Source organism: Mustela putorius, unplaced genomic scaffold, assembly GCF_011764305.1.
Source record: "Mustela putorius furo isolate JIRA1106 unplaced genomic scaffold, ASM1176430v1.1 tig00003853_pilon_pilon_pilon, whole genome shotgun sequence".
Taxonomy (NCBI): domain Eukaryota; kingdom Metazoa; phylum Chordata; class Mammalia; order Carnivora; family Mustelidae; genus Mustela; species Mustela putorius.
In genome coordinates, this window is record NW_025422005.1 from 74519649 (window position 1) to 74533970 (window position 14322).

The 14322-nt window shown below is 34.8% G+C and overlaps 1 protein-coding gene across 2 annotated transcripts in view; it reads left to right on the top strand.

The window, feature by feature from the left end:
- Window positions 1–14322, top strand: part of PKN2 (protein kinase N2) — a 130625-nt gene that overhangs the window by 75704 nt on the left and 40599 nt on the right. The window contains exons 7-8 of one of the 2 annotated variants that reach the window (XM_004752649.2): window positions 9042–9227; window positions 10352–10461. In XM_004752649.2, coding sequence (XP_004752706.1) covers window positions 9042–9227; window positions 10352–10461 — 296 coding nt within the window. The remainder of the gene's footprint in view (window positions 1–9041; window positions 9228–10351; window positions 10462–14322) is intronic. The other variant, XM_013056193.2, reaches the window with a different exon arrangement.

Sequence of the window (14322 nt, forward strand, 5' to 3'; positions counted from 1 at the left end):
ATATAATATTATTTTTGATACATATTTACTGTACAGTCTTGATTTTTGAATAGCATCTTTCCTGCCATTTGTAGTTCTTCCTGAAACAAACCTTCTATTTTTCCATTTCATCTCCCATAACAGCCTTTTAAGTTTTGCGTGTGTGTGTATTTATTGCTTTCTTTAGGGAATCTAGTATGCATATTGAACTTATTACAGCCTGTGATCACATTATGCTCTCTTACCTCCAAAACAGTTTAAAATCTTTATGAAGAAATATTTTCGGGACACCTGGGTGGCTTAGTTGGTTGGGCCTCTGCCTTCGGCTCGGGTCATGATCCCAGGGTCCTGGTATCAAATCCCACTTTGGGTTCCTTGATCAGTGGGGAGCCTGCTTCTCTCTCTGCCTCTGCCTGCCACTCTGCTTGCTTGTGCTCTCACTCTCTTTCTCTATCTGACAAATAAATACATAAATAAAATCTTTAAAAAAAAATTTTTCAAATCCTTTCATTCTACCCTTTTGTATTCTTACAATATATTTTACTTCTACATATGCCTTAAAAATCATCATCCTTGAGTATTGTTTTCCCTAGAGAGCTAAAAGCTCTATAGATATCACTCATTTTTTGAGTTTATTTTTTCAGAAAACAAGACATTGTCCTATGTATTTAATGACCCATTTATTCTTTCTGTTTTCATTTCCTCTTCTTGTACTTGAGATTTTCTCTATTATTATTTCCCTTTGGCTATAAAATTTCTTTTAGCATTTATTGTAATGATGCTGTGCTAGAGTGTCATTCTTTCACCTTTTTCCTGTATTTTTCAGCTTCATGTTTTAAGAAAATTATTAGTGGATGTATTTTTTCTTTCTTTCAGATCTTTAAAAATGTTTTCTTCTTGCGTCTATTTTTCTATTATAAAAAGTAGGCTATGATTTTTATCAGTATACCTCTTAATGCAATGACACTCGTTACCCAGTCGCTTCAATAACAGAATTATATCCACTCCTCTTCATTTTTGTTTTGTTTTTTTTCCCCTCTTTGTTCCTATGACTGGGTACTTTTAATTGACCATTCTTCACATTTGCCAGTTCTTCTGCCTGCTCAGATCTACTATTGAACTTCTCTAGTAAATTTTTTATTCAGTGCTATACTTTCCTGCTCTAGAATTTCATTTGATTCTTTTTTATAAAAAATTCTGTATCTTTCTTAATATCCTCTATTTGCCAAAACACCATTCTTTCATTTGTTTGTTTTGGATTTTGTTTTCATTTGTTTTTGTTTTGGGTTTTTTTTTGTGGGGGGTGGCAGGTAGTCCTTTGAAAGTTGATATAAAGTCCTTGTCAGTAAATCCCATGTCTTGGCTTCCTCAGTTTCTGTTAATCTCTGCCTTTCTTGTTAATTAGCCATATTCTGTTTTCTGCCTTGTATCATCATTTCCTATTAAAAACTGAATATTATGAATATTATAATGTGTAACTCTGAAAGATACTCCCCTTCTCTAGAATTTCTTGTTTGTGTGGGATGTAGTTGTTAGGGGCTTTTATAAGCTATTTTGTAAAGATTGTATTTATTGTCATGTGTGGTCATAGAAGTCTCCATTAAATTAGTGGTCAGCTAGCATTTTGACAGATATTTAATGCATGTAGGCAAAAAGAAAAAGAAAAAAAAAAGCCCTGCTTTTGCATCTGAGCTCTGTGCTTGTGTGCTGGGGCATATTCTCAGTGGTTACCAAGACATTTTTAACAACTCTGCCATTGCTCACACAGAACTTGGAGATCAGCCAGATGTGAGAGCTTAGGGCTTTTTTGGGTCTTTTCTGAGGATGTCTTCTGTTTCTTCCTTGCCTTCTAGTTTCCCAGTGGAAGCATTGCAAACCCCTTGTTATTCAAAACATCTCGCTTCCTATATTCTCTTCCAGGACTTTTTGGGATATCTTATTGTTTGTCCCAATTGATATCCTTGTCCCCAGGCTGCAGTGACTAGTTCATTTGCTGTTAAATGCTTTCCACTTAGCTATTTCTCTGTCCTGAGCGATTTCCTAGTTAAGCAAAAAACCAATCAAAAACAAAAAACATGCCTTTGTGTTAGTCCCTTAAGGAGCCCTCAGTTAGGTCAGAGCAGACAATCATATGTCCTTGAGAATGAATTTTTCTCTGTAGATTGCTATATTGAAGACCATCACCAAGCCATTTAGGTAGGGGGAAAGGTAAGTTAAAATGCCACAGAACTCTCCCATTGAGTATTCATTGCTTTTTTTATTAACCATTTGCTTGGTTGCAGTAAACCCTTAACTATTTTGTAGATATCTCATACAGTTGATTCTGTTTTTGCTAACTTTTAGTTAGTTTGTTTCCTATGTTTCTGTGAAGAAAGTGCCTATAGACTTTGCTACTCCACCATTTTCTCTGACCATCAGCTGCAAAGGTTTTTGTGGTCCACATGAATGTGACATATTTTTGTTACACTGACTTCTGTCGCCCTTAGAAATCCTTAAATTAGCAGTGTCAGTGAGGGCTTTTCCTTAAAAATAATGTCCTTCAATATTTTAAAGATGTGAAGCTGTTCTTCGGAATTGCATAGCATACTGTCATATTCTAGTAGCTTTGAATATCATTGATCAGTTTTATATTATGGCAGACTTCTATATTAAAACTTGAAGGACAAATTTATGGTTAAACGAGTTGTTGCCACTATTAGTTTCAGTCTAAACCTGCAGTTACCAAATTGAGTTTCTAAATCTGAGGCATCCTGGGATGCCAGAATGAATTCACAGGGTACAACGGGGTATTTTAACCTTTTGAGGGAAACACAGTGTTATTTCACTTTGTAGCGTTACCATTTAAACTACTAATTCAAGGTAGTTACAGTTTCAGCAGGAGGTAGAGCTATCTTCCTTTCAGTGATGTCATACAGTAATGAAGCCAGGTTTGCCTGCATTGCTGTGATAATCAATACCATGTGAAAAATCAGTGTGGAGTAGAAAAGAAAGTGGCGGTTTCTAGTCCAGTTTCAGAGTTTGAGAAGCTAGCTATATTGTGCTTAGTAGGTGCAGACATCCCATTAGGAAGTAACCATGGTTATTTACAAATGAAATAAGATTACTTTTTCTTTCAAGTTATGTGTATTATTTTTGTAAATAATTATTAATATATTGCAATATCCTTGGAAACAACTGTTAGGTATATCTTTTAGACTAGGAGCACAGTGAAAAAATCGAGACACTAGGGTACCATGAAACAAGCCTTGGGGAACCTTTGGTCAAACCCTCCCATTTTATTTGAACTGTTTTAAATATTATATCTTTCTAGTCACATCATCTATAATTCCTACCATGAATCTTCTGTCACAATTAAACTGGTTTGTGCACACTCCCTGCTTAATATCCTTGCCTTATTATCCATCTTACTCTATTTTTAAAAATCAGAACTGCAGTATAGACCTGGGAGGAACAAAGACCTTATCATCTACCTACATGTAATTCTACCCCTAGTCCTGGACACTTTATAGATTCAGGATATACTTGGTAAAGTTTATTTGATGATAAAGAAGGAACTGTACTTACTACTTAAGTTTTGCCATTGTATGGCTCAGTGCTGAACACAATAATATTTGAGAGTTTCTGAATGATTCATTGATAAAATATGGTTGTCAGTATTTAGAAACCAAAAATATTTCTAGAGGAGTAATAAAGCATGTTTTAGAAAACCATCTGATATGACTGGAAATTTTTTTTCCTTTTCTGCTTGTTGGCTCCTCTCCCCAGTTCTTTAACCTCTTCCATTTTATCTTTTCCAGTTCTTATTGCCTTATTGAACCATATTCAATGTGATGTAAATCACCAGTGTAAAAGAAAGTATCTTACAATTCTTAAGTAATTTCAGTTTTTGCAAAAATTCTTTTAAATTCCTGCTGAAACTTATTTATAATTCCTGATGAACCTTAAACTAAATATGGAGTAACTAGGAAGAGAAATAATATTGGCCTTAATAAAGGATTAGACGCAATGAAGAATTATCATGGACAGGTAGTAGGAACATTTACTTTCCTGAGTTTCTCACTGCATTCTATTATTTGTGGTTTGTCTCATTTATACTCTGATTTCTTTTGTGATTGTATGCTTATAAATTGAAATTTGCAAATGTAGTGCTATTTTGATCTAAGGTATTGAATTTTTTGGTCTGCATTTTGAGACATTTGCTAGTTTTTATGAAAGATTTCCTCAGAATTAAAAAAAATGTTAGTTGTACCAAGATGAAATACTGAATTAGTAAGATGGATATGAAATAGTTTTTCAGGAACATTAAAAAAATAAAGGATTTACTTGTTCTAATGGAATTCATAGCTACTGCTTATGGATACAAACATTTATTTCTTGGATTGCTTGTTTTAAAAATTGCATATTGTGGGTTATAAAAATAAAATAATTTTAAGCTATTTCTAATATGGTTGTTTGCCATTGCAACGGTGTCACCTCATAAAAGAAATTTCTAGATGCTTAATAAAGATATTAAATCCCTTCCAATTTCTTTTTCCTGAGTGAAAGTAGGTGCTGAGCATTGTCATCTCCTGATATATTAAAATTACTAAAATATTTAATAAGCTACCAGGGTTTAAAGTAGTAACCAGATGTTTTCAGATTCCCCAGGAGGACTTCTGCAGTTAAGCCTTTACATTGGAAAGGAGCTAAGTTTGCCAGTTTAAGAAAAAAATCCAAATAAAACACACAAAGCCAACAAGTTGTTTTTTTAAAATAAAATAAAAATTCTGTCTATGAATCTGTCTTAACGCTTTACAATAGAGAAGATTTCCAAAGCCTGACCAAGCATGAAATTGAAGCTTCCCCCTCCATCTTTAGTAACTTTATTGAGACATAATTTACATACCATAGAATTCACTACTTTTAAGTACACAATTTTAGGATTTTTAGGAAATGTATATAGTTGTGGCACCATCATCAACCTCCTCCAGTTTTATTTGAAGTGTATAACTTCAAGGTTTTTGTCATAAATTTACAGTTCTTTAACCATCACAACAGTCAAGATAATGAATATCTTCATCATTCCTTAAAGTGTCCTTGTGTGCCTCTGTGTAATCCCTCTTTCCTGTTCTTAGGTTCTTCCTACCCACATCCGTCTTCAGGCAATCACTGACCAGATTCTGTCACTTGCTATTAGTTTGTATTATGTGGAGTTTTATATAAATGGAATCATACAGTATATACTATTTTCTTTTGGGAGAGGAATTTCTGGCCTTTTTCACTCTGAATAATTACTTTGATATTCATCTGTGTTGCCTCTATCAATAATTCCTCTCTACTATTGGTAGTATTCAGTTGTGTGAATATTTCAGAGTTTGTTTATCCATTCACCCATGATAGATATTTTAGTTATTTCCATTCTGTATTTTTTCCAGATATAGCTGTTAATAACATCTTGTGCAGATTTTGTGTAAATGTACATTTCAGTTGGGTAAATACCTAGAAATGATATGTCTGGATCTTATAGTAGTTACTGATAATGGATTCTTTACCCATTTTTATATCTGAAAAGTCTACATTTTTGAAAGGTATTTTCAGGGGTGCCTGGTGGCTCAGCGGGTTAAGCCTCTGCCTTTGGCTCAGGTCATGATCCCAGGGTTCTGGGATCAAGCCCCGCCTCGGGCTTTCTGCTCGGCAGGGAGCCTGCTTCCCCACCTCTCTCTCTGCCTACTTGTGATCTCTGTCAAATAAATAAATAAAATCTTTTTTTTTAAAAAAAAAAAGGTATTTTCAATGAGTCTAGAATTTCTATGTTCACAGTTTATTTGCTTGTTCATTTCTTCAATACTTTAAAGTTGTTGCTTCTCTGTCTTGCTTTCACTGTTTCTAATGAGAAATCTACTGCCATCCTAATCTTTGTATGTGTCTTTTTTCCCCTGGTTACTTTTAATATTTTCTCTTTATTATTTGTTTTGAGAAATTAGGTTATGGTATGCTTTCATGTAATTTACTTATTTTTCTTTTGCATGGTGTTCATTGAAATTCTTGGGTACTTCCTGGGTTTATAGTTTATATCAAATATGGAAAAATTTTAAGCTATTATTTTTTCAGATATATTTCTGTTTCCATTCTCTCTGTTCTTTATCAGGGACTAAATGGCACATATATTGGGCCAATTGAAGTAAAACTCACGGTTTTACATATGCTTTGTTTTGTTTTCTTTTTTCCCTCAAGTCTTTCTGTCTCTTTTTTTTGATCATTTCTGTATCATTGCTATAGCTTCAAGTTCACTAGCCTTTTTTTTGCAATGTATAATCTGCCACCAGTCCCATTCCAATGTATTTTTCCTTAAATCTCAAACATGTCAGTTTTTAATCTCTAAAATTTTGTTCTGGATCTTTTTTATTCCATGTCTCTATTTAACTTTTTGAATAGATGGAATATAATTATAATAACTGTGAATGTGTTTATCTGCTAATCCTAACCCTTACATCTGTTTCAGATTGATTTTTTTTTTTAAGATTTTATTTATTTGACAGACAGAGGTCACAAGTAGGTAGAGAGGCAGGCAGAGAGAGAGGGGGAAGCAGGCTCCCCGCTGAGCAGAGAGCCCGATGTGGGGCTCGATCCCAGGACCCTAGGATCATGACCTGAGCCGAAGACAGAGGCTTTAACCCACTGAGCCACCCAGGCACCCCTCAGATTGATTTTTAATTGATTTTTTTTTTCTTATTATGGGTCTTACTTTTGTGTTTATCTTTTTGCCTGGTAGAATAGGCAGAATTTTAAGAATGATTTTTGGAAACTCTCTCCTGTAAATACAGTGAGGTATTACTCCAGTGACTGTATTATGTTTATGGGACAGGGGATTTTGCCTGTGTGATTAAGGTTACTGATCAGTTGACTTTGAGTTAACATAAAGAGGAATGATCTGGGTAGTCCCAACATGATCACGAGTCCCCCAGAAGTAGAGAATCTTCTCCGGCCAGTGGCAGATAAGGAAGAAAGGTCTGAATCATGAAAAAGATTTTATGTGCCTTGTTGGCTTGAAGATAAGAGAGGGCCAGCCATATAGTAAGGAATTCAGGTGGCCTTAAGAACAGGAAATAGCAAGGAAATAGGGACCATCATCTAGCAAGGAAATAGGGACCCCAATCCTATGTCTGCTACAAACTGAATTCTTCCAACAACCTGAATAAGCTTGGAAGCAGATTCTTAAGAGCTACAAACTGAATTCTTCCAACAACCTGAATAAGCTTGGAAGCAGATTCTTAAGAGCCTTCCTGGCAGACATGATGATTTCAGCCTTGTGAGATTTCTAGTAGAGAGTGCAGGCAACTTGCGTAGACTCTGACCTACATAATTGTGATGTAATAAATAAGTGTCGTTTTAAGCCACTGTATTTTTGGTAATGGGTAATCCAGCAATAGAAAACAAATGTGCCTGTTAGTCTCTGCTTAGATGCCAGACATTGAGTTTTAGCTTCCTGGGTGCTGGATATTTTTGTATTCTTGAAAATGGTCTTGAACTTTGTTCTAGGTCACAGTTAGATTACCTATAAATAATTTGATCTCAGTGTTGCTTTTGATATTTGTTATGCATAAGAGAACATCATTTAGTCTAAGGGTTATTATTCTCTACTACTGGGGCAAGACTGAATACTTAATCAGGAGAACCCTCCCCACATCTTAGTTTTAGGTCTGGAGAGCTGTTTTCTTTTATACTGCCTGTGAATTCTAGCCACCTTGATCAGTTCTGTGTCAGTACTCTCGGTTCTAGCTCCTTAACTCAGGTAGTACACTTGGCTGCACCTGAGCTCCCCCTCCTGCACTATGCCCTAGATGTATTCAAGGCAGTAAACTCAAGCAATCTTAAGGTTCATTTCATTTATTTCCCATCTCTTGAGTATATGTTCTTCATTGCCTGACATCCAGTTTCATTAGCACTTTTTTCACGTATTTTGCTTAATTTTATTTTTAGTTTGAGTTGAGCATAAATCCATGCTTTTTTACTTTGTTAAAAGTCCTTTGGTTACCTTAAATAATTAAAGTTTTTAAATTAAGTGAAGCTTTTATTATTTAAGTTTAATGGAACCAGGAAATACTCTTCCTAAAATGTTATTCTCTGTGCAGTATCTAAAATTTTAATACTGTAGCACCATATTTACATTCTAGTATACTAAGCCTAGCCCAAAGAATGACAAAGCCAAATCTTTAGATGGACTCGCAGTTCCTCATTTTCATTTGAACACCTTTAGTATTTATTTGCCTAAGGAAATTGTAATTATTTTATGCTTTGATAATTACAGTCCATAATTATTTGACTTTCTAACTATTAAAATGTAAGTTAATATTATTTTACATCTGAAATAGACCAGAAACCCGTTTATTTATGCAAAAAACCCTATAAAGTCCTTTTCCATGTTTACTACATAACTACTAAACACAACTGTTTTTCACATAGTCAGATTTCCTTGTTTCTAATTTCTGTATGTTTATTTTAATAGGCATATTATTGAGCTTTATATTTCCCCTCTCACATGGTCTAGCAACAATTCTGTAATTCTTCCATGTAATTATATAAATGATACAAATGAGTATTCAGATATATAAGAAGTTTATATAACTTGTTTTATGCCCTGCAGACAGTTTTTGGGAGGTGTTGTTCTTTCCATAAAATTTCTTATGATTGTATTAATTAAGAATTTTCAATAGGTTTCTCTAATTAAAACAGGAAAGATTATGATTAATTACCTCACAGATCCTCTGGGAGCAGAGATTTTGTTATTTTAGCACATCTTTTTTTTCTTCCCACTGTTTCTGAATGGGTAACAAAGACATAGTTCTATATTAAGAATTGATGTTCTAAGGTACCTGGGTGGCTCAGGCAGTTAATGTTTGCCATCAGCATCGATCATGTCTCAGGGTCCTGGGATCCAGTCTGTATTGGGTTACCTGCTCAATGGGAGGTCTGCCTCTCCCTCTACCCCCTCCCTCGTTTGTGCTTGCTTGCTCTCTCAAATTAATAAATAATATATTTTTTAAAAATTGATGTTGTTATTTGATATCTGTTTATGCTAACAGGTACTTTAGAAGTTCGTCTTATGGGCTGTCAAGATATTCTAGAGAATGTCCCTGGACGGTCAAAAGCAACATCAGTTGCACTACCTGGTTGGAGCCCAAGTGAAACCAGATCATCATTCATGAGCAGAACAAGTAAAAGTAAAAGTGGAAGTAGTCGAAATCTCCTAAAAACCGACGACTTATCCAGTTCAGTAACCAGATTTTTTAAAGCTCCTATAACAAATTAAAGGATCTATACAAAAGATTTAGCAATGGGGACAGCAGTAGGAGGAGCCAAAGTTGAACGAAAAGCTTAACAATTATGATTTCTATAATTTAATCTTAAAGCATTAAAAGCTATACCTGTCAGGAAAACAAATGCAACCAAGTTTATTGAAATTACCTTAGAAAACTAAATGATATATAGCATTAATTCTTTTAGAAGAATGAAATATCAAGTGTCACTCTTCATGCCAAACAAAGTGTTCAGAGGCTATTGGATTTGTTATATCTTGATTTTTCAGTGGTATAATGACACTTCTAAACTAACTGAAATTTTGATAACCCCTGAACCAAACGTATTTACTAGGGTAGTAGCTCAATTAGACAAATGGAGGAGAGGGTGGAGGTTATTCTGCAACAGGTTTATGAAGCACTTGAGAGACATTCTAAAATGTAATTATAAACTATGATATAAAGGTGTAACTGGGGAGTGGAAGGGAAAGGCCTGTGATAATTCATTCTACTATAGAGCACAGAGGTGAATATGTCAGTGCTTTCCTATATAAAGACGGAGATTTAGGAAAAGTATGAAAATAAAAATTGCCTGAGGTAACAAGCTCTATAAAAAGTGTAGAGGCTGAAAAACTGGATGATTGCTATTTATATACAAATATACATATACAAAATAGCATTTAATCTTTGTGTTTTTCTCAAACACAGAGGATAAATTGGGAGTATCTAGTGGGAATGTATGTACATATAAAATGTAGCCATTTAAAACTCAAAAGCTTCAGGATTAAGAAAGCCCTTACGTTTGTGGCACGTGGGTGGCTCAGTTGCTTAAGACTCCCACGCTTTGTTCCTCCTCAGGTCATGATCTTAGGGTTGTGAGATGGAGCCCCATGTCAGGCTCTGCGCTGGGCATGGAGACTGCTTAAGATTCTTCTCCTTCTCCCTCTGCATCTCTGCTCCCCACCCCAAAAAAGAAAAGGAACAAAAGAAACACCTTACTTTCAGAGGATCATAACTCTTTCGTTGCTATTAAACGGCGGTACTTCTGTTTTAAAGGTTTTAAAATACTTAAGCAAGTTTACAAATTGTAATTACAGATGACGTGTGTGCAGTTTTGAAGCTAGATAATACTGTGGTTGGTCAAACGAGCTGGAAACCCATTTCCAATCAGTCATGGGACCAAAAGTTTACACTGGAACTGGACAGGGTAAGATGAAAACATTTTACTTGAATCTTCATTATAATTGTTATTCATTTTGAATGTACATTTTTTGTTTTAGAAGACTTAGAAAAGTTTGAACGCAATGAACGAAGAACCTAGGTATTTTTGACATTCCTCATCTGGTGAATTATATAAGTCTACCTTAAAACAGAGGTGAACATCAGAGTGCTGTAGTAGCTTTTGCTTGTGCAGTGATTTGAAAATGTCTAGTTTGTATGAACCTAAAAGACAACCGAGTGAGAGCTAAAACTGAAATGTATTTATTTTAGTAATGCACTCCCTAACAACTAAGGTGATTCTTCTGACTCACCATTTGTAGTTTATAGTATCAAAGCTGGATTTGAAATACACTGATGTGCTCCCTTACCCAGCCTTCTGTGTGTTTCATGAATGATGTGAATGGCTAGAATGAGATACGTAGCTTTAGAATCCAGCAGAAGTAAATTTGGTCCACAGCAGATTCAAGTCCATGGTGCTAACTTTATTATTTAGATTCTGATCCATCTATTGGGGTGTGGGAAGAAAATATTAGAACTTACCCCTAATTTTCCCTAAAAAAATAAGAAAGATACCAAGCTTTTTATCATTTAGTATTTAGGTTGATGATACATTTGTCATTTTAAAATTATATATATTAGTGAAAGCTGATTCACAGTGTTTAATGAAGATGTGAGGTGGTGATTATTGCTCTAGAAGCCTCTACTTTAAAAATATTTTTCCAGGGGCGCCTGGGTGGCTCAGTGGGTTAAGCCGCTGCCTTCGGCTCAGGTCATGATCTCAGGGTCCTGAGATCGAGTCCCGCATCGGGCTCTCTGCTCAGCAGGGAGCCTGTTTTCCTCTCTCTCTCTCTTTGGCTGCCTCTCTGTCTACTTGTGATTTCTCTCTGTCAAATTAATAAATAAAATCTTTAAAAAATATATTTTTTTCCAATTTGTTTCTTTCTTTCTGCATAGCCAACATCCTGATCAGGCCCTTACCACTGCTTTTCTTGGTTCAAAAAATGTTTTATATACTTGAACAAAATGCTTCATTTTCATATACATTGGTTTGCTTAGCTTTAATACCACCAACTATAGTGAGATATATAAAAAAGATATCTTAGACAAATGGTAAGAACTTGATTGATGTTGGCTTTTTTGTTTTTTACTAAAGTAATTTACTAGCTAATCCCCACATGTCTTAATACCAGACTGATTTTCAAAGAATACTACCTTCATCTTGGCATTCGTTCTCTCATTTAGGATTATCTATTCTTTAAAAATTATTGTGAAATTACTCATTCAATCAACAAATATTCATTGGTATCTACTATATTCCCAGCACTTCCAGGCAGTAGATTAACAATGAATAAAAAATAAGATCTTCCAAGGTTCCTCAAGGAACTTAGAAAGTGGTCTTCATACATACCTGATTAGTTGCAGAATTTTTTACCATTCATCTGAAATGTAAGAGTCTGCCACCTCATTTCCCAAATATACCTTTATTTTGAGAATTTCAGTTAAAATGATGTTGAGGTCTTAGAATGCTGGACTAAGGTGTTTATACTTGTCTGTATGGGAAATGGGATGGAAGAGATAAAATGGGAAAGTTGATTTTGGAAGTTGTATGAAGAACAAATTTGAGGGAGGAGGAACTAAAGGCATGTATGTTGGCTGGCAGCTACTCCAGTGCTACAATTGTAAGATTAGGAGAGCTTGAAGTAAAATTTGGCAGTAGGAAGAGAAAAGATAATATGTAGGAAATGAAGGAAAAAATAGCATTAGTAACTAGTTGGATTTCAGTACAAGGGAAGGAATTTGTCTATAATTTGCAAAGAAATTAATGCCCCAGTTATTAGAAAAATATATTGGAAGAGGATGGGTTCTATACCTAGTTACTGAGCAATTAAATAAAGATGTAGAACTAGAAGTCAGGTCTGGATAAACAGATTCAGAGATACCTGACTAGAGGTCACAGTGATTGCCATCCAGGTGGATAAGATCAATCCATTCATTTCACAAATATTCATTGAACATCTTATCTATGTACCGGGCTTTTTATTAGGGTCTAGATTTACAAAGATAATATATGCTCATTGCTGTAGCAGAACTCCTAGGCTTAATAATCACTAATTTTCTGTTCTTTGCCAAGCACTATTCTAGACCCTAGTAATGACTGATCGAAACTCTGAAGTCCATATACTGAGGGACCTTATATCCTAATGAGGGAAAATAAATAGTAAACAAGTTAAAAAAAAAAAAACAACTACAAGTACAGTGAAGGTAGTAAATAGGGTAATAAGGGAGTAGGGATTACTTTAGAGTAATTAGGGAGTCTCTTGAGGAGACTACATTTGACTTGATACCTGATGAGTGAAAAGTTGCCAAACTTGTAAAGACCCAGTGAGAGTATTCCCAGCAAGAGGAGACAACATATACAGCCCCTGGGGTAGGAGGGAACCTGATACGTTTTAAGAATAAAAATTGTAAAATAGAAGATCAAGGTAAAGTGAAGTAGATGTAGGTACGTGCTGAATCACTAGGATCTTTTTAAGTTAGGAATTGGGAGACATTTGAAGGGCTTTTAATAGGGGAGTTGACATCATTTGATTTATCTATAGTAAATGATGTGATAGAAGTAAGTACCATGTACTATAGAAACTGATAAAAGACTTATTGACACACCCTGGGAAGGAGTTTGTAAAGGAAACAAAGGTCTAAAAACCAACTCTTAAGCAGTATCCCAAGAAAGGTTTGCCTGCCAAAGAGAAGTCAAAAACTTTGAGTTCAATCAAATCATACCTTAGATAAACATTATAAAAGCTTATCCAGTGAATAATTGCAGGAATTTTGAGGTGATGAAAATCCTATTACATATCAAACAATTGAAAAATGGGCTTTTCAAAAAGTCTATTAAAGAAGAAATTCAGCAAAGATTTTGTAACTGTCTTTCAAGTTAAAGGAGGAACATATGAGGAAAAAGTTAGGGTAGGGATAGCAATGAGATTTTAATTTGTGTGTATTTATTCTCATTGATTAGTAGTGACGTCCTGGAGCTCACCGTTAAGGTTTACTGGATGGGTCTTGGTTTTCAGAGATTATACTGATTAAGTAGCAATGTTTGCCACATTCTTGGAGAAGTGGCAAGTAGCAAGCTGTTGTACATGTTCCATCCTTGGATTGACTGTATACTTTGTGGCTGTGGAGGACAAAGCAAAAGTCAATGGATGGCAGATTTTATTTCAGTACAAAGGGTAATTGTTAAAAAATGAAATGAGCTACTATAGAAAATAGTAAGTTCTCTCTGAATAAAGTTGAACGAGCAGCTTGTAAAAGAGATTTTAAAGGAATGCTTGTATGAGAAAAAGTTAAACTTATAAGATTTTTTTTCAACTCTGGTATTTTCTCTTCAGGTAGAAAAACCAGCATTGTTATGTGCTATAAACTAGCTGTTTAAATAGTTGGACCAATATAATTCAATCAAGCCCACTAGAGAGGGAAATAATAGTTGGGGTTGTTAATATATACAGATATAGTTTTCATGCCTTGTTGTATTTGTGGCTTCTTTCTAAACTGTGTGAACACATATAGATATTTATGACCATAAAATGTTTCTTTCAGTTCCCATTCATTTTTAATGTATCAGATTTGCTATAACATTGGCTTTGAAGCCAGGCAAAAATGGGCTCATTGTCCATCTAGTACTTAATATCTTTTGAAAATAGACAAATTGCATAAACTTACAAATGGGCATTTGTTTCATCATCTCTAAAATGGGGTTAAAAACATGGTCAGCCCTTGAACAACACAGCTTTAAAGTGTGCAGGTCCACTTAATACATGGATATTGTACAATAAAGTACTAGAGA